This window comes from Tauraco erythrolophus, chromosome 1 (assembly GCF_009769465.1).
Source record: "Tauraco erythrolophus isolate bTauEry1 chromosome 1, bTauEry1.pri, whole genome shotgun sequence".
NCBI classification, from domain to species: Eukaryota; Metazoa; Chordata; class Aves; order Musophagiformes; family Musophagidae; genus Tauraco; species Tauraco erythrolophus.
In genome coordinates, this window is record NC_141465.1 from 62,832,797 (window position 1) to 62,858,927 (window position 26,131).

Sequence of the window (26,131 nt, forward strand, 5' to 3'; positions counted from 1 at the left end):
AGCTGAAAAAGGCTACAAAATGTTATTTGGTCCACACTCTTGTGTCCAAAGAAGGATCAGCTCTGCCTAGGGCATTTCTGACACATCTTTGTCAAAGCTCTTTTGGTGCTGGGAATTCCACAGAATCATCAGCCCTTTCACTCCAGCTTTCATTAAAAAGGGTTTCACTATGTTTGCAAATGTAGTTTTTCATAATTCAACAAAGAAAGGTAATGATTATAGTGAACTAAGAGAATCAGAAATAATACTTTGAGTACTAACTCTCTTATTCAAAGGCTCATCTCTGTTCTCATATCTTCTTTATCCCTACCATTTTCAGCACTGCTTGACCACACTCTCCTCTTGTCAGGAATTTGCTTTCTATATCGTCCTTCTCTTTCAGGTACTGTTCTGCTCCCTCAGCTTCTCCTGCCATCCTTCTTTCTTGCCACATTTCTTCTCCTATTTTCAGTACTACTTTGACTCACTGTGTGTGTATTTGTGTACTTATACAAATGTAAGTACATATATGTCCTCAATGGTGTATGTGCAAATGTGCATATAATGTTCACATGTGTACACTTACATACCACTTATCTGCACTCAGAATTTCATTTTTGATGTGGATAAAGATGAATCATACTTATACCTCTCTGTCCTGACTTCTCTTTCCTTCAGTCAGAACTCCTGTGGTACATAAAGCCCATTAATGGACTGGATGCATTTGGTTGAAATCTGATGCACACAGTGAAAGGTTAATGGACCTTACTCTTTTCCAAGGGATAAAGATTTTAAATAGTAACTTTGGAATGGCATGCTGGCTTCAATCTATTTTAGGTTCTTATATGACTCCCATTGCGATCGTACTGGAGAACTTCACAAACTTTTTATTATATTTCTCTCCCCGACGCTCTTGTGCGGGTGGAAGTGCTATTATCCCAATTTCACAGATGAGGGACTAAGGAGCAGAGAGACTTAAGAGTAATTTTCAGGCTGCTCACTCTAAGTGCCTATGTTGGGCATTGCAGTGCCAAAGTAAGAGATATTGAGCCCAGCAAGATGATTCAAAGTGCCTGGAGGCACTTTGGCAATATGGCAATTCCTCTGGGATCCCTATACAGTCAGTGAAGGAGAGGAAGTATCTGCAAAGAGTGATTCACAAGGTGTACGTAAGGTGCTGGTCCACTGTGTATGGAAGCTGAATGTGAAGGATGTTTCAATGACCTAACACTGATGGGAGGCTATTTAAACTGTGCCTAAGCGACTCACATGTAGGAAACTTGTGGCAGAGCAGAGAATAATGCTTGCACCTCCTGTTTCTGGGAGTCTACTATAAAAACATTTCTCTTCAGGCTAAAAATTTCCTTTGCATATTAAGTGATTTTTTCCATTCTGTTTAAAGCAACACACTAAAATGCACCATTTGTACTTCTCCACAATATTTTCTGATTTAAGACTCACTTTAGAGTAATATGGAACTGAATAAACCATGGAAATTTGTGCTAATAAACTCAGGTACAGTATAAAACTTGGTGTTAGTGTCCTAAATTAAGGGCCTACTTCTGCTTCCTTGGCCTTTTTACGTTCTGCACAGCTGAGAAAAAGTGGTGAAGAAACAGAGGCTGTGAGCTACCTTTCTTCTTTCTGCTACTGTGACAACAAAGAGTCTGTCTGCAAGCAAGGCAGGACTGCAGCTACTCCCACCTGCAAGACAGCCATATTAATGCAGGGTCTCACCCCATGTATTGCATCTGCCATCCTAGAGGCCTAATGTTTTTAAGGCTGTGCTAGCTTATTCATAGTGCTGGACAAACGTAGCCTTGGAGAAAGCTGAGAGACAGCGAAGCGGAGCTCTCCTGGAGCACTGTGTAGCTCGTTGCACCCATTTGTTTGGAAAGACAAGGATCTCTTTAGTGCTTCATATAACCTCAGATTCCCTTTTTTCTTACCGGTGACATTTTTAGACAGGTCAAAGCAAGGCCAAGAATCTGTTTTGTTGCAGTAGTCTTTGTGTGCAAGGTGTTCCTCCGGGGTTATGCAGATTCCTTGTGTGCTTCTGGTTATATTAGGAGAGGTTTGCCATGAAACCAGGATTCTTTTGGCACTGAAGAGCCAAAACTCTTTAAAAAATGTACAAATACCTCAGCCACCAGACCAAATTTGAGGATACAATTATAGGACCTAGCCAGCTAGTAATACTGAGAAGATAAGTATGTGTATCCCTTACACAGCCTCCATTACTATAGTTACTAATTAAAGCAAAGGACTAAATGGAAAGTTTTATTTATCCAGGCCTTTATCTCAATAAGTCATTATTTGTTAAGTCATAGTTTATTGGGCTATGAACATTTGATTATATAAACATTTCTTAATTTAACAAGCCTAGCCATCCTTATAATAGATTTTATAATTACCCTAGCAATACTGCACTGATGAAGAAACTGCATTACAAAAATAATTTGGAGCAACATAACTGGAAAGAAAATGTTCTCACCATTGCATCTGCTTTATGCTTCTTCCGTTTAGCTTCCTGCATAAAGTAATCTGCATTGCGTGGCCTACCAGGGGAAAATAAGAAGACATTTTATTATTTTCTGAAGTGCAGAATATTTTCAAGTTATTTTTCCCTTATTTTAAACCTAATTTGCAAACATTTTTTATGAAGAAAATACACTTATCATGTAACTATGCATCTTCTATTTCCAAATTGCTGCCTGTGGAGACAATAGCATTTATGGCTGTTCTCATTCTTTAGAAGTCAGTGATTCAAAGCAAAAAAAAGCTAATAAAATGTGTTTTTACGGATTATATAAACCGCTTCCCAAATTAGTGCAGTTTTGATCTGCAAAACGGATGCAAGTGTTAAGCGGAACAAGTTATTCCATCTTCTCCTCTCCCTGGTGATTGCTTGCCTCTTCTCCTACTTCTCCCTGTACACTGTCATTTGCCTTGGCTTCTCCCTTCTCTCAAAACAAGTGTGTGTTTAATCTCTCCACTTTGAAAACATACATCGAACCTGCTTGCCTCCACAACTACCATCTCACCCCCCTTCTCCTTCTTATCTGCAAGCACGCTGAGAGAGCTGTTTACTTTTGCTGCCTGTGGTTCATCTCTGACTCAGTGCTGGGCCGCCTGCTACAATTCCACTGGCATTGCTTGTGCTAATTTCTCCATTGATTTCTCCTCAAACAGATCTCAGAGACTGCATCCCTTCCTCAACCTACCTGACCTACTGACTGCCGGGCATAAATTCAACTGCTGTCTCTGTGCTGAAATTCACCAGTCCGATTCCGATTCAGACTTATCTGGTTCCATTCAAACTGAAAACACAATATCTGGTCATCACCTCAGTGAGCTCCTCAAGGCTGAAGCAAATTTCTTCATCTCCTCCCACAAGCTCTCCCTATTGCACCTTTCTCAGTCACTGTGGACAACAGCCATTTGCCATGTCATTTCAGGTCATAACCTTGCATCTTCAGCTGTTGCTTCTCATAAAAGCCTTCACATTTCCTGACCCTGCAGATTCTTCCAGTCTCATATACATGGGAGATGGCTGCCTTCTTTCTCTTCTCAGCTAAAACATGTCCTGGTTTCTTCTCAGCTCGTACTGTGGTACTATCCTCTTCTCTCTCAGAGAAGGAAGTTTTGCCTTGCAAAATAGTTTTCTTAGTATCAGTTACAGGGCCATTCCTTTGGCCTTATCTGATGAAAATGAGATATTTCTGAGTAGTCAGAGTATGAATTCTAATGTTTTTACCATTCATGCTTTTAAGTGCTTGGTGTTGATAATGATACGGTGTTATTGTCACTCAGCAATCTGTTGTAGATTAAGCCTAGTAGGCAGCTCAGCCCCACCCAGCCGCTTGCTCACTCTCCTCAACAGGATAGGGGAGAGAATTGGATGGATAAAAGCGAGAAAACTCATGGGTTGAGATAAAGACAGACTAATAGGTAAAGCAAAGCAGAATAAGGAATTCATTCACTGCTTTCCATCAGGAGGCAGGTGTTCTGCCATCTCCAGGAAAGCAGGGCTCCATCACGCTTAACAGTGACTTGGGAAGATAAACATCATCACTCCAAACGTCCTCCCTTTCTCCTTCTCCCCCCAGCTTTTATTGCTGAGCGTGACGTCATATGATATGGATAATCCCTTTGGTCAGTTGGGAACAGCTGTCCTGGCTATGTCCTCTCGCAGCTTCCTATGCACCCCCAGGCTACTCACGGGTGGGAAACAGAAAAGGCCTTGACTCTGTGAGCACTGCTCAGCAATAGCTAAAACATCCCTGCGTCATCAATACTATTTTGGTCACAAATCCAAAACACAGCACCCTACAAGCGGAAGAAAACTAATCCTATCCCAGCCCAAACAACCCTAACTAGTTTTTTTTTTTTAAATTGGGATTTCTCAACACACTTGTTTAAAAAGATGTTTTGTGTGAGTCAGAGAAAATACAGATCTAAAAACTGAAGTCAATGGGATGGATGAGTTAAAAATTCTTGCTGACAGCACTAAGAACATGCTCAGATCCATAACTGAGATCAGTGGGAGCAAGGGGGAGAAGAGGTCTGCCATATATACTTACTGGAGACCATGAGGCTATTTGGCAGTGCATTTACTTAGTCCATTTCCTTCTACTTATGTGCACACAGTTTCAAGGACATTTAATTGCATCACGGAAGGTTAGTCAACCTTATTTTGCAGAGAAAGAAGGCTAAATATCACTAGATAGAAATAAAATTAAAAATCTGGCTAATTTTGAATGACTTTTGCCCTAAAAAGCTTCTTGATATGAAGAAAACCAGTTCCTTTACCCCAACTTTCTTTAAAATATTATTCTCCATCAGACTTGAATTTCCTTCCAGCTTACTCTAACCAGTAGGTCAGAAAGGGGACAGGTTTGTGTCCTAGTATCTCATAATCTACTGTAGCTGCAAATACTTCCTGTGCCCAGCAAGATGCTAACATTATCTTAATAACACAAACCATCTGGATTTGGTCTTGGTCAATTATGAAATATTAGACATTGAAACAGTGTTAGCTTGATACAGAAAAATAACTATGTTTTCAGAACCATTGAAAGAATTCTTGAAAAAATGTTAAGTCCCGTCTCTCCTCGTCTTTGGTAAGTAAGATAGTTTACTATGAAGTGCCAAAAAGCAAAGCAGAGCAAATCAACAAAACAGTGGTCTCATCTCTCTGAAATTATCAAAGTAATGAACCTTTACATGATCCTTTCAAACTCAGGTCATTAAAATATGTCCTTTGCAACATTCCGTCCCATATATCACCCAGCACTATATGTCTAATTTGCTTGTTTGAAGCATGGTAAGAGGCTGTAAAAACAAAGTGAGATAACACAATGTAATTATGGTCTACTTATTTATAAGTTAATTGTAAAACGGTTTTCAGCCTGTAGCAGGATTTATTCTCCCGAGTTATGATTAGCAATGAGGGTATTAGCAAACGGCATGCACATCACTGAACCAAGAAACCTGCTTTGAGGGTCCTGCTATGAGGTGGTTAACCATAATGCAACGTGCAAAAACTGAAGTCATTGGTTTGTGCCAAGTCCAGTTGTTTTTTGGGAAGCGTAAAATAAAAGAGAAACTATTAAAAGGCCATTTTAAAACAAAGCATATATATTCTCAACGTGAATGTTTAGGTATTTCCATAGGAAATTGGTTGATTTACAAATCATGGGATGCCTAACAGAAATTAAGATTCATTGGGAAAAAAATGGGTAGGGTACATTCTCTTCTAGTTTCTTAAACAGAGCTTGTTCAATAGTGTTAATAAACACATCAAGTCAAATTCTCATCTCTTTATGCCATCTATGAAATAGTATTCTTCAATTTATCACTCCATGTTAATAAACTTCATATTCAGATTACTAATATACGTGTTGGGTGGAAATGGAAAGCTGAAATGTCCTATAGATTTAAAGTAGGTTTATGTACATTGTATACATTTCTTTTATCACTTTAGTATAAAAATAAGCATGTGCTTGGATTTAATTATTTTCTGAGTTTTTAATGAGAAAGAGAGGTTCCAAATTCAGTTTTGCTTAGGTTCCCAGTGCGCACGAACATCATTTGTCTTTTTAAATCCAGAATACTAGTTTAAATTATTATGTCATGAAGTAAAAAAAACAGTAAAAAACCTCTCTCCTATAGGCTTCTTGAAGATAACATGCTACCTCCACTCAGGGACATACAAAGACACCTGAGAAAGCTGAGGCATAAATTAATTATTCAGGATAGCTCTTTTGCATATTGGACATTTAGTATCTACGAAGTTCACAAGATTGTTAATCATATTCTGATTTTACAGACCCTTACATTATAGTGACTGAGAACCCATATCTGTTAAAATGTGAAGGTTCATCCAAATTTCCTCTGCAGCTCAGCCTATTTAGTTACATTGGTGATAATCTCAGATTGGAGAATTTGCAGGTATTCTCACTGGATTTTACATACTATATGTTATTGACAAGAGGCATCTTGAGGAGAAGCAAATCTGTTTTCTGACTGACGAGATTCAGAAAGATCTGTGGCTAAACCCCTTTCCAGGTCTCTGGTCTAAGGTTTGCAATCCCTCTGCAAATCACAGCCTTGCTACAGCCTGAGAAGCCAGAGAACAGAAAAAATTTCTACAGCTTTAAAATGGTACCAGACTACTGGTTGAACTGGAGTGGATGAGAGTAGCAGAACAAGCACCAGAGTCTCTTTCCTAGGCTTACTGGTCATGAATGTAAACTGAAGTCCCATGAAAAGTTATTCAGTGACTTCTGTTTTTCAGACAATTAAGTCAGATTCTCCTCTTAAGTTATTTACAACTGTATGTGTCTATTGGTGTCAGCACTGTAACTCCAGGTTTACAAACAGAAATCAGGTCTCTTTCTCAAAAAAAAAAAAAAAAGTCTGACTTCAAATTAACAGGTACAAACAAGTGCTTTATCTCTATTAATAATCTTGACTGCACAAGAAAGTCTTTTGTTTCTGAATATCTGATTGTTGGTACTTTTAGAAACACAGTCCTCTTCAACAAAGGCAAAAAGGAGTTCTAATACACTGCTCTAATGCATCTCATATATCTCTCTGAAAGGCAAGAGAAAGAGTGTAAAGCATCAGTGCCAACTAAGTCAGGCTGCTGGTGAATTCTCTCTGGGATCAAGTGTCATTATGTGAAACTGGCTGCTCTCGAGGAGAATTTACCCTACTATGTTGATTGGGGAAAGCAATCAAGTACCGCTGGAACTAGTTCAACGCATTCTCAGTCAACACTAGCCAGTCACCTAGGCACTGCAACAGAATCCAGCCTTTTACAGAATAACCCCCCCATGGCTAGATCTGATAGTACAAACAAGGCCAGGCTTCCTTTTCAGCAGCGCCATTCAAACCATTTATGACTTTGACAAGGGCAGCTTCAGTAGCATGGCTGTGGCTGCATCTAGGATGAAATTTATCAAACAATCCACTACTGTCCAGAATTTCTCTCACTCGCCTTGCCACCACTTTGTCTGGGAGCTTGTCGAAAACCAGCAGGAAAGACAGCATTTCCATTGCTTGTTATGTTGCGCGAGATCCCAGCGTGAGGTGAGATGGCTGCGGGCATCGTAATTACTCCCCTTCCAGAAGCAGCCTTTCAGAATTTCCGGGCTGTTGAGCTCCTAAGAGTGGTGTTACCATTATCCAGGTGAAATGCTTGTGTGTATATATGTTTCTCTCATCCTATTTAGTTCTATGCCATTACAGCGCATCTCTGCCACCTTTGTCTTTTGCTGCCTTCTCTGAATTTAATTTACTCCAGTTTAGCAGATAATTGCAAAAATGTAAACTCATGCAGTAAAAAAAGGGAAGAGAATCAAACAAAGTGAATCAATAAAAGCCTTACTTTGTACAGTCATTTATCAGCATCTACTGCAACATAATCTCCTTGGAACTCAGCGCAACCGCTGGTATTTACAGAGTACGGTGTAGCTTAGATTCCAATATACAATTTTAATTATAACTGCATTCAAAAACACATTTTTCATCTAATTTTTATATTTAATATGAACTAAATACTAAACTATAGCATTTTCTGCTTCATTTACATAATCTACCACTTGTACATTATTTCTTACTGGGGTATGGTGCTTTATGAGGATACATTAAAAAAACTAATAAAAGTTCAATTAAACATCATAAATGTAGCCAAGTGCATATTTTAATACCCTTCAGAGATAATGCTGCTGAAGTGTTATAAAAAAACAAACTAGTGCTTCCTCAGTGTACAACAACTGCACATAATAAAAGCAGCTTAAATCATAATTCTAAATATAGGACCAGTTTCACAACTTTAGTAATCTAGACGCTAAAAAAGTGAGTGTGCTGGAAGGAAGAAGAACAGCAAAATAAACGACTTTAAAATTTGGTGAGAGCTAGAGGCAAATCAGAAAAAACTAGCATAAACACCGATAGCCCATGTCCAGTTTTGAAGCTGTTCCAGCAGGCCCTGAATTTTCGGTCCAAGAACAGAAGAAAATCTTGTAAGAGCAGGAAAACCACATAAAGTGAAAGGTAGGTGTATACAGCCCTGCCTATTTGCTGTTTCATACTGAGACATGTCAGGAGCATGTCTGACATGTTGGGTCACAGATATGGATGGTCATCTTGGAGTAAAGGACAGAGCTGAAGCTGGGGAGCAGGTATCACTATACAAAATAGTGTTCTCCCCTGATGTATCATGGTCTCCTGCCCATTCCACAACTTAAAATAAACACTGTTTTATGGAACATGGCACTACTGTGTCTGGGGCATGGCACACATGGTGGCACAAAGGGTGGGGGAGAGCCCACGGCACTGTGCAAGGTGAGTACCCAGTTATGGGAGTCTCACGCGCAATATGGCAGACCCAGCAGGTCTGGGAAGTCCAGCAGAGGAGAATACAAGTGGAGAGGGCAGACGGAGTATTTGTGACCCATTTAAACGATAATGCTATAGGCATATCTGAAAGACAGGAACAAACAATCTGATTGGAGTCAGGCCAAATGTAAAAAAAATTTACTCAATCACACAATTACAGAACTACAATCTTGTTGGGCTTAGTATGACATGGTCAGTATCTTAGATTAGATGAATAGATGAACAGTACAGATACCTAGAGAGGGAGTTACTGTTGCAAAAAACAGCAGACAAAATTAAAGCCTGGCACCTAAATTAAATGAAATGAAGATGGATAAAATAAGTGGGGATTTCTATTTTGGCAAAACCGCAAAATCTCCCAGATTAACCATGCCGATGTAGTGAAATACAAGCGTCCACAAGAAATAGTCAAAATCCACTACAAATTCCTGGGCATGACCCAGATTCATGACTTAAAGATATCCATGTGAAATCAATATCTAGACTAAAACATGCAAGGGCAAAGTGTACAAGCAAAGAGAAAGAGGAATGAAGGAAGTATTAACAATAGGGGCTTGAGCTCCTGCATTAAAAGCAGAGGGAGTGTCAACTGCAAACTACAACTGTGTCTCTTTCAATGTATGTGAAATAGATATTCCGGTGTCAACTAATTTCAGTCGAAGGTGGGGTGAAAGCCTTTACAGTCAGACATAGGGAGAGAGGGCAGGACCACAACAGTCCAGATTCATATTGTTTTAAAATACCATGGAATCACAGCTTGAATTCCCAAGAGGCAACTGAAAACCAAAGGAAGAAAGATCTTTCTGGGAGAGGGACTACCTGGCAGCCAGCTCTGATGTTCCCAGCTGATGAGTGAGAAGCCAAGGTATGGGTGAAACTGTTGAGTGACAGTACATGTAAAACCTGAGTCAATGAATGAGGTATCTGCACTGAAAGGAGCAGGTGGTCCTGAAACAAAGACTCTACCAGGGCTCCTGTCCTGAAATGCCTGTCTAAGAAACGTGAGTAATCATAGTATTTGAAAGAAATCATAACCAGGCACTAGGAGACCAGGAAAGCCTCTGATAGGGATTTTGGGAATTCATATTCCTCATGTGCATTAGGTCATCACAGCCTCTCTCCAGGTCCATGACTCATAATTGGTTCTCAAGATGAACAGGGTACTCCCTGGCTAAAAATGAGTTTGAACAGTCTACCTGTAATTCTCTAGGCTAACGTGGTTATGATCATTTGCTAGTGTGGTTCATTATCACTGAAAGAATGATCAGGAAAGCTCCCAGGTTTCCTTGGGGGATTACAACCTTTGTACCCTAGGGCCATTATAGTGAGCCTTCTAGTCCAAAAGAGAAACTTCTGGGTGATTATATTGTGGAAAATGGACTTGAAGCACATTCTTCAAACATACGTAAAGATATTTTCCACTGCCACAGGGACAGCAAAGCTGACTTAGGAATTAAGCTGCAAATAGAGGCATTACAATATCTCTTACACACCGCACCTGTGAGTCCTGGTATTGAGAGTGATGAAAACCCACAGTGCTCTGTGATCCAGCACAAGAGGACAAACTCCAAGTTACTCTGGGATGGGTTTTTAGTTCTTCAAGGAAAAACCAGTGTTTGCCACCAAACTTGAGGAAAACAAGCTCTGTCAAGAACCAGAGGTCTGGTAGAATGGTAAACACCATGAGAGGTTAGATGAGACTTACTCATATTCAGTATGAGTCCTAGACTAGCCAAAGAGCTGAAGAAAGACTGGGAGGTACTCGTGGCAGAGGCTGTCCGCCCCTATCAGAGGCTATTTCAGATTTGAGTCTGTCAGTAAAACCACTCTTGGCTATGTCTGTGCGACTGAAATAAGCAAGCAAGCAAGGACACCAGTTTGATCACCTGTGCTGTTTAATTGCTAATACTCTTCCTGGCATAGTTTTGAGCTCGGTCCCAGACAATGCCTGGGCACAGCTAGGGGACAGCACAGACCAGGCGAGGCAGTGAGTATTCTTTGTTTTGGGGAGTGAAGACAGTTTAATCTTATAAACATAAGCAGTGCTGGACCATTTGCTCATAGAAACAGAGGAGGGGCATGGATGTAACTTTTAAGTTCAAATGAGGTCCACAGCTCTGGCTTTTCTTTGATGACAGGGAATAGTGGCTATAAATTCTTTACTCTGTATTTCCTGCTAGAGCTGATTAAGCATCTATTTCCCACCAGACCAAGCTCTCACAAAGTGTCCCTAAAAACAAAGGGCTAGGTGGTCTCGCAGAGAACAGGCAGCTTAATTATCTAATCACGGAAGGTAGCATCTGCTGTCTAATAGTCTAATGTTATTTTCTCATGGGCAGTGTCCACACGAGAAAATTCAGTGCCACGAGTAAAAAGGGAAGGAGAGGAAGAATGGAATGGTCGGACGAAGTCTTGAAATCTCCAAAACCAAGAAACTGGGAGCAGTCCAAAGTAAGCATAAGAATTTGTGAGCAATTTCGTGTAGTAGATGTTGGTCTATCTGACCAGTGATTTTTTAGACTGCTAATGAGAAGAAAGAGGAGCCAAGCTTTACTCCTTAACTGTGCTCCTGAGGATGTGCTCAGCACTATAAAAGTCTCTCTAAATACTTCGGAAGACCAGGAGTCCTTGAGGCATTTTGAGTAACGCAAAGTGAGATGACTTCCAGATTTGTATGCGAGTCACAACCCAAGAGCACCTTTTCCTTTCCACTCTGAGGCAGAAGAACAAGGAAGAGGAGACTGAAAATGAGAGACTTGGGGTTCAAGCCAAGCCAAAACAAAGAGATGTGCCAAGAAGTTATCTTTTGAGCTTTTTATGAGCTCTATGCACAGCACCTTTACAGGTTGAGTATTTTCTGCGTATATGGTTTACCGGTTGACAAAGAAAGACAGGAATGCTATCTCACTCTGTCCCTTGGACAATGTAAATCTGGTGGGAATGTATAGCACCTAAACCCATCGAGGTGGAATGAATATTCAACAAAATATGAATTTAAAAAAAAAAGCTGAAGAAGATGTATTATCTTGCTCCTATGAGGCCAGAAAAACAGGAAAATAAAAGTAAGTGAAGCAAAAACACACCCTGAGTTTGAAAGGGTAACCCACAATGCAAGTGAGAAAATAATCCTGAGGGCCATGTTCTGATTTAGTCATAAGGAAAACTGGGAAGCTGCTCTTTTTTATACCACACATGCAGTATTTTGAGGAGGGTGTGGAACTGTGCCTTCGGGTACCCACAGCATGTCTGTGCTTATCACTTCAAGGACAAGAGACTTGGTTCCTAAACGTGGTTATTGGGAATTCTATCATTCAGTGAAATTACAGCAGGACTGAATTTGTCTTGTGTTGTTATGTAGCCTTGAAAATGTTTTCTCCGTAGAGTCAGAAATGGCCAAAAATCCAGGAAATCTTGTTAAGAATTAATACTGGAAACAGCACTGATGTCACTTACACATGTGGCATGCTGGGTACCTCAAAGCATATTTAGAGCAGGCAGTAAACTATGGCAAACGAGGGGAAGTAGGATTTTGCCTGCCTTTTGAAGACTGCTAGCTATAGTTACTTTTATATTGCAATGGATGTGTATACAGCACTCTGCCAAGCAAGATATACTTTTTATTGACCTACTTGTGTTCCAATTTATTGCTAGTGACAGCTGTTGTCAATGATCTGGAGCAAATAAATTGAGAATAAAGCAAAGAGACACTGATTGGTCAAAAAAATTAGTTGTTGTTTTAAATCAAATATAAGGGATTTAGTCTCTTAAAAACTATAGACTCTGATTAAAATGAAGACTTTAAAGGCATGGCTGGATTACAGCACTTCATGGATTATGAGATGAAATGCTTCATAGACATCATTTGGACAAATGCTGCCATTAGGATTACTACATAATTTTAGACCTACTGTATTGCATTTCTTCAAATCCTCTGCTGTGCTACTACACGAATTTGAAAGACACTGGCTGCCATGTTTAATTTCATCCTGCTAACATGTGAGTCAAATTTGTTGACATTTAACATTTGCAGCCAGTCTAATCTGCTACATTTCAGTGACTTCTCTGCACAGTAATTTCAGAATCAAGGTCTAGTGTAGCTGGTATTCTGGTGGTGTTTCCTAGACACAGGTTGTGGATGACAGTCATAGTACATGAAAATCTCTCTCCTCTAGTTCACACAACAGGCATTTAACTGTTTCTGAGTTTTAAGGGCAAATTAAGACATATTTGATTCTATGTTTTATCTTATTTGGCTTTTCAGATTGCTCTTTTTAATGGTCCACAAGTTGCTTGGGGACATTCTACATGGAAGGCACTATACAGGAGCAGTTTTATTGTATATCTCTCTGAAAAGGTGAAACAGTTTTATTGAAGATGCCTGCCAGAGAAATCACATGTATCACTAATGGAAAAAGTAAGTGCTAAAGCCTCTTAGATGACAGAGACAGTGAAAAAAGCAGTTTTCCTATGGCTGTATTCTAGAGGAAGAACAAAACAAACCAGTCCTCCTGTTTTTTGTCAGCATCTTGAGGGAAAATCAGATGACAATACAATAGTTCTGTTGCAGTTGTTTCTGATTGTGGTTTTTTCCTAATCCAAACAGATGAGCACATCCTACAATTTTGACTTTTATCAGGCACACTGATACCTTTCTGCCTCATATGTATATGTATATGTATAAACTGCAGAAAAAATTGAACACTTGCAAGTAAATTATAGATGATAAAGTATTCGAAGACTTAGGTAGTACTTCTAAACAGTTTCACATTTTCTCAGAAGAGACTGTTGAATCAATGCACTGGAAGAGTTAAAAAATAACATGGAGGGAAGAGAGAAGGAGGAAAAATAGGCATATATGTACAGGAGGGAGTTTTTTCCAAAAGGGGCAGAAAAAATGATTACATTTATTCAACATACGTCTCCTTATGACTGCTATGAATACACACAGACATTAATTTCACCAATCTTTTCTTGACAAACAAAAGTTACGTCCTTTTGAAGTCTACGGGAATTATTTATGCCTTATAGTAGGAAACCTAGATTCTCTATATGAGAGGCTGCCATCCCTCTAGTTGTCCCTGAGACCAGGTGGTGTGAATAAACATTAAAATTATTACAATTATTATTATTAAATCCCAGTTCTGGTAAAAAAGCAGTTCCTGAGGAAACAGGGCTGTTTTCCCAGGGTTTCCCTTGGTATAAAGGTGTTAGTGATGTTGTAGGTGAAAGTCTGGGAGTATGAAAGGCGCATCAAAGTCACACAGCTTACACAGCTATATTTGCTCCAAGCAGTCTGAGCAATAGCTTCAACATAACCTCTTCTGCACTAGAAAAATCAGTATTTTCAGGCCAGAAAATTGCAAGTCAAAAAGAATTTGAATTTTCTAGATACTAGAATTTCAACCTTCAGTTTCATCTTTATACCTTATCGAAATAATACTACATCCTGAATGACCTTGGGAAATGAACCAGCAATTTTAATTTACCAAAAAGAAAAGAAAGACAAGTAGAAGCTGAAATTATTTTCAGAGGAAAGCAGAGGATGTTTGAAGGATGTAGTAGAGGTGTGGAGTGCTAGTCTGTGTTGCTTCCTACTGACCCTGCCTTTGTGAAATCTTTTCCTGAGCAGCAGTAGCAATGACAGCAGCAGCTGTCAAGGCTCAGAAATGCAAGGCTCTCATGTGTTCTCTCTCCTTGCTCCAAAGGGTGCACAAGAGGGATGCCCCTGTCACCCTGCCATGCTATGGTTCTGTATATATTAATAGCCTGATGTGTGCATAACTAATGCCAGTGCCTCGAGGGTACTAATAAAGCCTTAATGGCCCTGTCCTGCCTCATGCGGGGCCTCCCGCTCTGCCCACGGGCTAAAGAAATCCATTTAAGCTCAGGTCTGGGCCTTCACTCCCTGTCCAACTCATGATTAAGTGTGCCTGTCTTCAGCCATGCTCGTGCCTGGCCATGGCCCAGATTGAGCTGGACCCCGACCTGAGGACTGTCTTTATAGCTGGACCTCAGAGCTGCCTCGTCACTCCGCATGCAGCCTGGCAATCGCTGGGCTGTGCCTGACCTTGGACCTGCCTCATCACCATGGACTTGCCTGAGGATCTAGGCTCTTGGTTGAACCCGACTCCACACTTGGGCCTGCCCTGCTCACCTTCTGTCTTGGTTTTGACTGGGACAGAGTTAGTTTTTCTTTTTAGTAGCTAGAAGAGCTCTGTGTTTTGGATTTACTGTGGAATTGTTATGAGAAGAATGTTGATAGTGCACTGATGTTTATAGTCAGTGCTGAGACATCAAGGACTTTTCAGCTTCCCATGTTTGCCAGCGTGCAGCAGCACAACAGGCTGGGGGACAGCATGGCCGGGACAACGGGCCCGCAACTCCCTGTATGATTTGAACTTAGTCTTAGGATTGAGGACTAAATTGGCCAATGGAATATTCCATGTCATGCAGCGTCATGCCCAGTATTATAGATAAGCGTTGGCTGGGAAAAAGGGTTGGTTCTTCCGAGGTCTCTCTTGGACTCACACTTTCTCAGAGTTCTCTCTCTCTCTCACTCTCTTTTCAGGCCTTGCTCATCTGGGATTGTGTTGTTGGGACTGACCTGTTTCGGGATCACTTGGCAGGATGGGACAGGCGTTGGTCGCCAGGTGGTGAGCAATTATACTGTGCATAACTTGTTTGTATATATTATTATCACTATGTTGATATATTCATATGTTATTATTACTATTGCTTTTAGTTTTGTGGTTTTGTTATTGTTAAATTGTTCTTATCTCAACCCACGAGTCTCCTTCCCTTTTCCCCTTTAATTCTCTTCCCCATTCCCCAGGGCTGGGGGAGGGTGAGCGAGCGGCTGTGTGGCCTTCAGTTGCCGGCCAGGTTAAAACACACCACCTTGCTTGGGTGTTGTGGGACTGGACCCCTGGCTGCCACCTCCCCTGCCCTGTCAGCCGCGTTCTGCTCCTTGGCTCCTGGCTTCCCGTCCTTTAGGGATCAGCCAGTCCTCACTGCTTCTTGATGATTAGAGGCTTAATTTATTATGAAAAACTAAAGAGTTTATATGGTATGTCTCATTCATTTCTCAATATATAGTAGTATTGTAATAATTCTGGCTATGTCTCAGATCCTGCTGGACAAACTGAATTCTTCTCTCTTTAGATGGAGAAAATGACATTGTTTTATTTGTTTTAAAGTTATCTGTACTTACATATCATCGAAGATAAGCTTTGTCCTTCTGCAGTCCCTGGGTGTGCTTGACAGAGGTGACCAAGGCTCTGTTTGGGACTGGGGCTTATTGCAGAGAAGAACATTTTCTGAATTGATGTGAATTGCTTTCTAGACAACAAACAACAGAGAAGACATTGAGGAATTGGCTACTAACTTCAAAAAAGCAACTAATAAACAACAGAGCATCTTTGCATTGTGTTGTAAATTGACAGTTAGCTTTCCTACTGTTTCAGCGGGGAATATGTGTAACTGTCCTGTCACCGATAGCCACAAATTCACAGATATTGCTTCAGAGCACTTTCTAAAGGGCTCGAGTTTCAATGTGATACACAGAAGAAAGGGAGCTGAACTATTAGTAACTATCAAAACACTCTGAAACACAGCAAGTGAAATTATTAAAGAATAGATCTGTTGTGGTCATTTAGAAGATCAAGTTTTATCTCTAGCCTTCAGCTTCCAAACTGGAATTGTACCTTGCCTCGGGAGAGCAAGGCTCACATGTTTGACTCATTTCATGCTGCACTGCTGATGTGCCCGTGCAGTATGAATTTGTAGCCCAAGGTCCAGGTTTCTTTCTGCTCTGGGCCCTTGATCAGCTCGAAAGATCACTGCTCTGTGCCACAGCAGAAGCACACGTCTTTTGGCAGGGTCTCACACATTCCCTCAGCTGCAGCCTTGTTCTTCATGTGGCTTCATGAGCCCTTTGTCCCACCCAGTGACCTGCTGCAGTGGTACAGAGCAAAGCAGGTGGCCCCAGGTTGGTTTTGGTTGACAACCACTGCCAGAAAACACTGTTCTTTCTGGGTCAGGTGACAGACAGAAATGCAGTAGGGAAATGGAGAAAAAGCTCAAACGGATAAAAGCCACTCCCCGTCTGGCAGTCTCTGAAAGAAATTCAAAGGACCACTTGGGCATACCAGTTAGGTGCCAGATAGGAAGTTGGGATAAAACAAAGCTGACTTTAACATTTATAGTTCATGAGCTCTCATCTTCTATATGACACATCCAGATCAGTTCAGCAGGCTAAAGTTTTCAGATGAATAACTAGATACATAAGAATTTTATTGCAAAGGTTGTTAAAATGTTGACCAAATGGTGCATTGCCAGGCTATGCAGAAATTCTCAGTGAAATGCATCTGCTAAGGGTGTGGATCATAAAGCAATCGCCTTTTACTTTTGATTTCCAGCACATTTGCCTGTGAAGGAATTTAAATTGTTTTCAAGATATCCAGTGAAGAATCATATCATTATAATTCTGAATGGATTATAAACCTCTAAACTTAAGTTTTAGAAGTTAAAATGTTTTAAAATGTACATTTAATCCATGAAAAAAGAGACTATTATATGTTAAAATGCCTTTTTATTGTAATATTTTTATGTATTTAATTTTATTTCAATTTACCAAAGCATCTGCAAGATGTTCTTGTAACATACAATTTATAATAACTTGTTTTTTAAAAAATGTCCAAAATTAAGATTATAGCTACTATTTCCTCTTCTACTCTCAAAAATTAAATATATTTAAGTACATACAAAGTATATTTAAGTATATTTAAGTGTATACATATATACTTAATGTACAATATGGGGCCTGGAAGAGACCACTGCTACAACTCAGGCAGTTTGTTTTCCTGAAAGTTGCTTAGGCACTAATACTTAGGCTTTTGAAGTCTCTTACGTATCAAAAAATAAATACAACAAATAGATACAGGATAAAATATATAAATGGCTTTTGTAGCAAGGAGAGGAGCATGGGCCTTTCTAGTAGCAGCAGAGTGCCCTAACAGCTTGCCTAGATGCTCCAGCAACGGACATCAATATGATGGTATCCAAATTGCTTCTTCTAGGTATTTCACACAAAGCAGAACAGCTTCAAGGGAAGGACGTGACAATAATCTGTGTGTCCTGTAGGCTGGAGGGTAGGCTATTGTTTTGAGACGTGAGAGAGAGAGATATATATGTGAGTTCCCTCAATCAGAAGAGCTAACAGCCTCTTTGCTCCAGCATCCTAATCACAGAACTTGTGCATAAATGGAGGTAGCATCTACTCCTCTCTCCGTGCTCTGAAAGCAGTGGCTACCATGCGGTGTAGTAATACAGCGTTATCTGAAAGGGTGCTCTGGACACATTTAGTATGATCAAGACCACCCGGGCCTCTGATGGAGCTGAGTTGTGAGGCTGGTGCTAAGCTGTTCACCAGTGTCAAGAGTAAGCAGAAATGCCTGAGAAAGCTGGTTGTAAGACATGTAAGACATTGTCTGCAGGCAAACTCATGGTTAGGCAGTGGCTCAGTAGCAGTCTTAAACAGTAGAGGCCTCATGCACCACAGTTTTGGATGCAGGCGGCTCGCATCGTGCCCAAACAATACTCTGGAGGCCCAAAGCCATTTGTTTTGGGCCATTAGCTTTTACCTTTTGCTTACGTAACCTTTGTTATTTGCCCACTTAGCCTGCCCTCTTTCCTTTCTTCTTTGCCTTGCTAAACTCCAAACCAGAAAAACTGGACTTACAATAAAACATACATTATTAAAATTTTTTTGCATAACATTCTGCAAAACTATCGCAGACTGCAATACAAAGTCAAAAATATACAGCTGGGCTTTATATTGTGAACAACAGCATAAACTTACATTGAAGTCTCCGGAATGTGGCTGCGACTGGATTTCACCCTTATGTTTTTTGCTGGAGGAGATGGAAGGTAATAGACTGCTGCCATTAGGTCTGCTGGAGGAAGTTAAATCATCATTGGAGTATTTGTGTTTTGATGCATCAGAGAGGGGAGAGACGGGTGACCGAAGCATTTTTTCATTTTTATTTATTGGTATTGCCAAGCTGGAAATGGAAATTACAGTAATGGAGTGTCACAAAGCTGGCTTTGAGAAAGGTAAATGTTTTATATATTACCAAAACTTTGAATTTAAAACCTGCTGGCAGGATAAAGTCTATTGGTATCTGGAAACAAGCTTACAGTATTGGGACCAAGAGTTCATTTACAAATTTGTATCATGTTTCTCCTCTTTCCCTTCAAGGCAAATTGTAATTCTGGAGTTAATATAAAGTCTGTATTGGAGTACTTAAAAAAAATGCAGAGATAAATGGCCACTTGCTCACCATTTCTTAAGGGATAGCTGGAGACGAAGATTAGGCTCTGAAGCGTAAGTCCAGGTTATGGAGCCCTATTTCACCATTACAGACGACAATTTATAAGCCACGGCAATAAAACCATATGTGAACTAAACCAGGAAATGTGTTTAAAGATGACTGGCTTGTCTTTGTGCTCAATGCCCAGCCTTTGGTAGCACTGTTTATACTAATCTAATACAGATTTTGAAGACAAAGAGGGATAGGCTGGTACTGCAGACAAAAGGAAACATATGCAAACAGTAGATGCAGAGAAATGTGAGCTGCTCCGTCTTCTACAGAAGAAAGCTGTAACACAGACAGTATTTTCAGCTTTCAGTTATTTGGGAGAAGCTTTGGATGAGAAGGAGTCAGACAGACCATAAAAACATGCCCAGAAACAAACTTCAGATGCACCATTTTGAAGAAAATATTTAGCTGAAAATCTTAAAGCAACACACACGACATTTTTAAGGAGATAGTTTGCATTAAGACTAAAACTGTGATTAAGGTCAGACAGACTATTTTAACACAATACCTTTCCCTGTCACATTCCCCTTTATTCAGCCTATTACTTTTTATGGACAATTCTCACTTCTTTATAGTTACTGTATCAGACAGTATACACTTAATGGAATCGCAAAAAAAGAATATGGTACAAACTATACTTTATTTCTGCACATCATTTCAGGGAACAGAGCTAATTAAATGTGCTCTTATCATACATTTGTCCATTTATCTAGCAAGTCTTTAAAAACTAGCTGTGAGAGATGCCATGAATGGTAATTCAGAACCTTTCCTCTTTCCCACAGTGTAGTACATTCAAAACACAATGTGAACTGTTTTGCTTTAATGACCACTGCTGTTCATGAAAGCAAGAATCAGGGTGTGTAAGACGGACAACTGTGCCCTTCTTCCCCCCCTAATAAGATCTTTAGCACTATTTTGAACGTGCAGGCTTATGCTGTCATTCATTTTCCTCTTCTCAAACATAAAACCGTGCCTTGGCTAGCCATGTTTATATATCACTGTCAAAGTGCGGGCCCAACGCATCCAAGAGAAGCCACAGCTCTTTGGAAGTGTACCCAAGTCTCAGAAGAGCTTGTGAGGAGTAGCTGCAATTTCTAGTTGTGCTGCAGACCTTCTACATGACCCACATTGTGTAGGGCCCACCGAAACATTGCAAGCAGTCAAACTGCAGCACCACAATCATCTTACACTGAGAAGCTGTGCAGAACCACTGAGTGAACTGTCATCTTTTGGGACTGGGCAGATTGTGGCATCCGACACAGGTGCAAGATTTTTGGGGTACCTCTGTCTGAAACGGCAACCTTTTATGTCAAACAAGGCCTTGCTCCGTCTGTATCTCAGACTGTAATTCCACAATAGAAAACGCTTGTGTCTGAAGGTGTTCTGCTCCTCTCTTTGCTACCAGCCCTCAGCTGTGCTGACAAAACTGCCTGTGTGGCTCTGCTGGGAACTGAATAACAATAGCCTGGCCTCAAAAAAACGCCACGAAAAATAAAGAGTTCTGGTTTCAAACATGTTTCTTGAGCATATTTACAGGAGAGCCTCACAGGCAGCTATGGTGGGATAACTGGTGGGGGGACGTGCCAGCATGAGTCACTGGTTGCAAGAGGGACAGGAGGTCCTGATATCATGAATCATAGAATTATAGAATGGTTTGGGTTGGAAGGGACCTTTAAGATCATCTAGTTCCAACGCCCCTGCCATAGGCAGGGACACCCTCCACTACACCAGGTTGCTCAACGCCTCATCCAACCTGGCCTTGAACACTTCCAGGGATGGGGCATCCACAACTCCTCTAGGCAATCTGTGCCAGTGTTTCACCACTGTCATTGCAAAAAATTTCTTCCTTAGATCTCATGTGAATCTGCCCTCTTTGAGTTTAAAGTCATTTCCCCTTGTCCTATCACTACACGCCCTTGTAAAAAGTCCCTCTCCAGCTTTCTCGTAGGCCCCTTTTAGATACTGGAAGGCTGCTAGAAGGTCTCCCTGGAGCCTTCTCTTCTCTAGGCTGAACAATCCTAACACTCTCAGCCTGTCTTCATAGGAGAGGTGCTCCAGCACTCGGATCATTTTTGTGGCCCTCCTCTGAACTCGCTCCAACAGCTTCATGTCCTTCTATATAAGCACAGTTGGTTTAGCTACAGCCTCAGTGGCCCATCCTCAGCTATGGGAATATTAGCATTTGATATCATGTCCTACAGTAGCACAAACCACAGAGACATCTTGGAAACAGGGCAGACCAGGGAAGAATTAGGAGGCATATTGTGATAGTTTGATGTGTGGGGGGGTGTTCTGGTGGCAGGGGAGGGGATTTGCTCCCTGTGCCACCAGATCTGAGTCCCATCCCCCCCGGGGGAGGTTGAGCCAAGGCGGCGCCTCTGCGAATTGCCCTATTTAAGTTGGGACAAAGGGGCGGGAAAGGGCTCTTTGCTCAGGAGCGAGGAGAGAGCAGGAGGGCGCTGCCCTCGCTCCCGGCTCCCGGCCGAGCGGCCGAGCTCCCCCAGAGAGGATTAATATCTAAGAGAAGACAACCACAACGACCGGGTCAGCAAAGATGGAGCAGGAGGAGGTGTACTGGAGCTGAGGCTTCCCTTGCAAATCGGTGTGAGATGGCAGGCGGCCCCCCTGCAGCCAGGGTGTACTCGGCGGAGCAGCGACCCACTCGTGGCCTGTGGAGAAACCCACGTCGGGAAGGAGATGCCTGAGCCCAGGAGAGGTCGTGGAGCAGGGGATGCGCGACCAGGTACTGTTGATAATGGGGCATGGAATGCACGACGAGGTCGTGGAGGCATCTGGAGACCGTGGGACGACCCACGCCGACGCGAGTGGCAGCAGCTCCCTAAGAGGCCGAGACTGGTAAAGCCCGAACTGGTGCGATCCATGGGGAGGATTGCAATCCTGCGGGCAGGACTTACTTTGGAAAAGTTTGGGGACTTTTTCTTTGTGAGTAGGGGATCCACCGAAGCAAGGGAAAAATGGTGTAAAGACTCCTCCTCCTTTAAGAAAGGAGCGGCAGTGAACAACATGGATGAACTGACCTGTACTCCCCCATTCCCTGTCTCCCTGCGCCGCTGGGGGGAAGACAGAGCCAGGAACGAAAGGAAAATAGGGGGTGGGGAGGTGTTGTTTTAAGATCGGGCCTTGTTTTCTCTTTCTCCTCTCAAGTAACCGGTTTCGTTCCCTTTTGTCTTTTGTTTAGTAACTGTTAATAAATTGTTTTGTTTTATTAAGAAAGCCTGAGTCATGTTTTGCCCGAGACCATGTTTGGTGGGTGCTCCCTTTCGGTTCTTGTCTCGACCCTCAGTCCAAAAAAAAAACCACGACACATATATACATTTAAGACCTTCTTCTTTGTTTCTTAATGTACAGTTGCTACCAGAAGTACTGAATATAATGTCAAGCAAAACACAAATTATTGTCCTGCTTCCAGGAAGCACAGAATTAACCCTGTGACATAGCAAGCTATGACAGCCATACTATTCTCTGAAAATGAATGCGATGTAAAACATATGACACTGCAGTAACAGGAATGGCATGCCTGCATGCAATCACCCACAATAAAACAAACTGTTCTGTGTATTGTTTTCACTTAACGAAACATATGCGACATGTCAGGACAAAGAAATTGAATGCATATTTTTGAATAAGCACTACATATATTAGTTTCCTCCATGATTTCTTCCAGTATTAATGAGAAGAATTGCTCAAACTCATCAGTGATGTGTACAACAGAAAAGCCTACTACAATAAATACACATATCCTCTAATTTTAGCAGTTTCACCTCAAGAGATACCCTGACTCTACCAGAAAATAATTTTTAAAAAAATACTGATGACCAGTGTGTACTAAGCAGCATGCAGCTGAACTCTGAAAAGATGCATGTCTAAGTTTGACTGCTGGAAGCCTCCAGAGAAACTCAGTATGATTGATCTGACATTGATAGGGGTCCGTGTGCATAAACCATGCCAGCAAATGCTAAATATTCATCATTTGTTTCATATCTTGCATCCTTTGAAAATCTCACTGCTTTTAAAGTCCGAGTTCCCTGTCCTAAAATACTTACTAATTACACAGAACAGATTGTTTGTAATCTCAAAAATATTTGAACTCAAATATATTCTGGAACAGCACTCAGAATATTTTTCTCAATCTTTTCCATAGAGTTTATAGATAATTGTATTTATACTGTCAAACTTGTAACACTGTAAGAAAAGGCTATAAGATGGTTGCCTATGTGAAATGGTACCTACAACACAGTCTTCGGGAATATGTCTCAGGCAATTGCACTGCTCTAGTTATAATTACTCATTCCATGAGCCTCACACTTGAACTCACAACTTCTTTGTGCAATAGGACAAAAATGCAAGTATATAAATGTGTCAGGAGCTGCTATCTTGTTCATTAAACCCGAAGAAAGGAGAATGCAGTGGGTAATTTTTCAACATAAAATGTGATAATTAAAAAATAAATCGTATTAAAGGAAAAAATAACACACGGTATTAAACTGCAACTAGTTGTATGACTCAGTGGTAAATAAGAAGAAAAATGCTTACCTATTTTCATTCATACTGCAGTGATTTGCTGTTGTGATGCTGTGGGCAGAGGCAGCTAATCGTGAAGAACTCTCTCGCTCTAAGTGAGTCTTCTTGATGTCTCTGCACTCTTCCTCATTCTCACACTGAATGAACGGAAAAATAATAATCTTGTAGTTTTTGGATTTACTACAGATCCAAAAGTATTCAACAAGTCAGGGTCTGGTATTTTCTGGCATTTTGGTATCAATGATTATACTTTCTTTGAGCATGTACCTAACATGGGTCAGAGATGATGGGTCCAAGTCTTAAAAAAGTAAAATATGAAGAGGCAGTGTGTAAACAAAGGAGTAGAATATAAAACTTGAATTGTCTCAGCCACTTCCCCACTTGCACCTCGGGATATTTTTTCTTTGTATCACCCTCTTTGCCCATGTCCTGTGCGCTTTTCTCTTGTCTTGTCCTCAACTTCATACCTCTTTTGTTTCTCGCTCTCTTTTTTTGGCATCAGTGACTATGCCTACACTAGTAAATACAACAGTCCTAAGGCCAGCTGGCACGGTACAGCTCGCGCTCATGCACTCATCTTGCTCCTCCTTCAAACCAGGGTATGCCACATTCAGAATGCCTTTTGGGAAGGGATCTTAGTCTGTTCCTGAGCAACGGCCAGACACTGTCTGGAAGAACAGATGTTGACCCAGGCCAAAACCACGTTAGTAAACATGTTAACAGTGAAATAAAGCGGGTGACTGTGTGCCACCACTTGAGACTGCACCCTGGCCCTATCTGACCTACTAGTATGAACACAGCCAATGTTTCCTGCCGCTATTTGATTTCATGTTATGTTCCTTAGGTTCTATCATCAGGTCCCAAAGGCTCTGCTTTCCCAATCTCCTTTAAAGTGCACATCCTTTTCCACTTCTAACACTTCTTCAATTTCCAGTGCTGGCTGAGGTTTACTTGAGATCTGTTGATTCTGCAGTATGTATTGCCTTGCTGCATGGCAACAACATTTTCTGTGTTATCAACTGCCACTGTGGCTGCTGCTGTGGGGTTAAGGTTGTAGCTTACACTCCACAGGAGTGAAGATCTTCTCACGCTTCAGTGCTTAACCATCCTCCTCTGTCTCTACTTTGCCCATCTTCTCAAGATCATGAAAGAGGTGGAAGTGATAAGGATGTCTTTCTAAGTTTGCAGTTATGCCTGACAAGCCATTCTTGTCAGTCTTATTCATATGGTCTTTTGGGAAGATGAATCACATACTGTGAGTTTGCATAGCAACTGTCCCATTGAGGGTCTTACTCCAGGCTGAGGGGCAACTTGGTGCTCCAGGAATGCCCTGCATTTATTATATCACTAAAGCCACCACCAACAGCAGTGCTTTAAGACAGAAGAGCAAAAGATAATATGTGCCACAGAAAGTCGGATTAAGCATTTCTAGAATAACTGCATTTAGTTTGCTCTTCTGTCATGTCCTCCTGTTTCCTTCTGGGTGTACAGCCTGACACTACCACACTGGCATCTCCTACGGCCTCAAGCATAAATATTTTGCTTCTGCCACTCTTTCTTGTCCTGTTTCCCAACATTTAGTACTGTGCAATTACTTCCATGCTGCTTCCTAAAGAAAACGCAGACAAATGCATCCCAAAGCTTATCAGGGCTCTCTGCCATAGCTCTATCAGTGGCCAGAACAGGGTTGCCACTTTTCAGATACTAAAAAAAGAATCAAAAAATGAGAAGAGATAAAAACGGAAAGTTTGTTTTAGATAAACGCTCCCTCAAAATATACAGATCAATCCACACACATACAGTAGCATAGAGGGCAACAGATAACTGCACAGTTACAATGTCCAGAAATTGGGCAGATGGCAATTCCAGTTCAGACTGACTTTTGGGGTCAATCAGCATGAACAGACACAGGGTGGAGGGGACATGCTCCTCAGCACCACCATCGGCCCAGGAAGCATGCAGGAGAGGCAGGGCGGAGGGGTGGATGTGACGAGAGCGCTGTGCGCCCCGGCTGCTGTGACGGTGCGGCTGGGGAAGGAGCAGCTCATGGACTACACTCCCACTTCTTCCAGCTGTGTGAGAGCCCTGAGGGAAAAGCGGGCCACAGCGGTGCCAGGGAGGCAGGTGGCAGAGCCAGGCAGGTCTCTGTGAGCGCATCCCCCATGAAGCCAGAGCTCCAAGCTGGGACTGAAGGGCTTGCCTCTTGTTGACAATCAATGCTGAAAAAGACGTTGCCTCTCCTTTTTCCACACACACAGTGATACCATGCAGACCATGACAAGACAGCTGTTTATAGTCCCTTTGCTGACCTAAGCATCACCTCC

General features: G+C 41.4%; 1 protein-coding gene across 1 annotated transcript in view; it reads right to left on the bottom strand.

The window, feature by feature from the left end:
- The window catches only part of AFF3 (ALF transcription elongation factor 3), a 340,164-nt gene that overhangs the window by 10,541 nt on the left and 303,492 nt on the right, over positions 1 to 26,131 (bottom strand). The window contains 4 exon segments of the mRNA XM_086615772.1: positions 2,474 to 2,537; positions 16,097 to 16,224; positions 18,746 to 18,947; positions 23,820 to 23,944. Of these exon segments, the coding sequence (XP_086471898.1) occupies positions 2,474 to 2,537; positions 16,097 to 16,224; positions 18,746 to 18,947; positions 23,820 to 23,944 (519 nt within the window).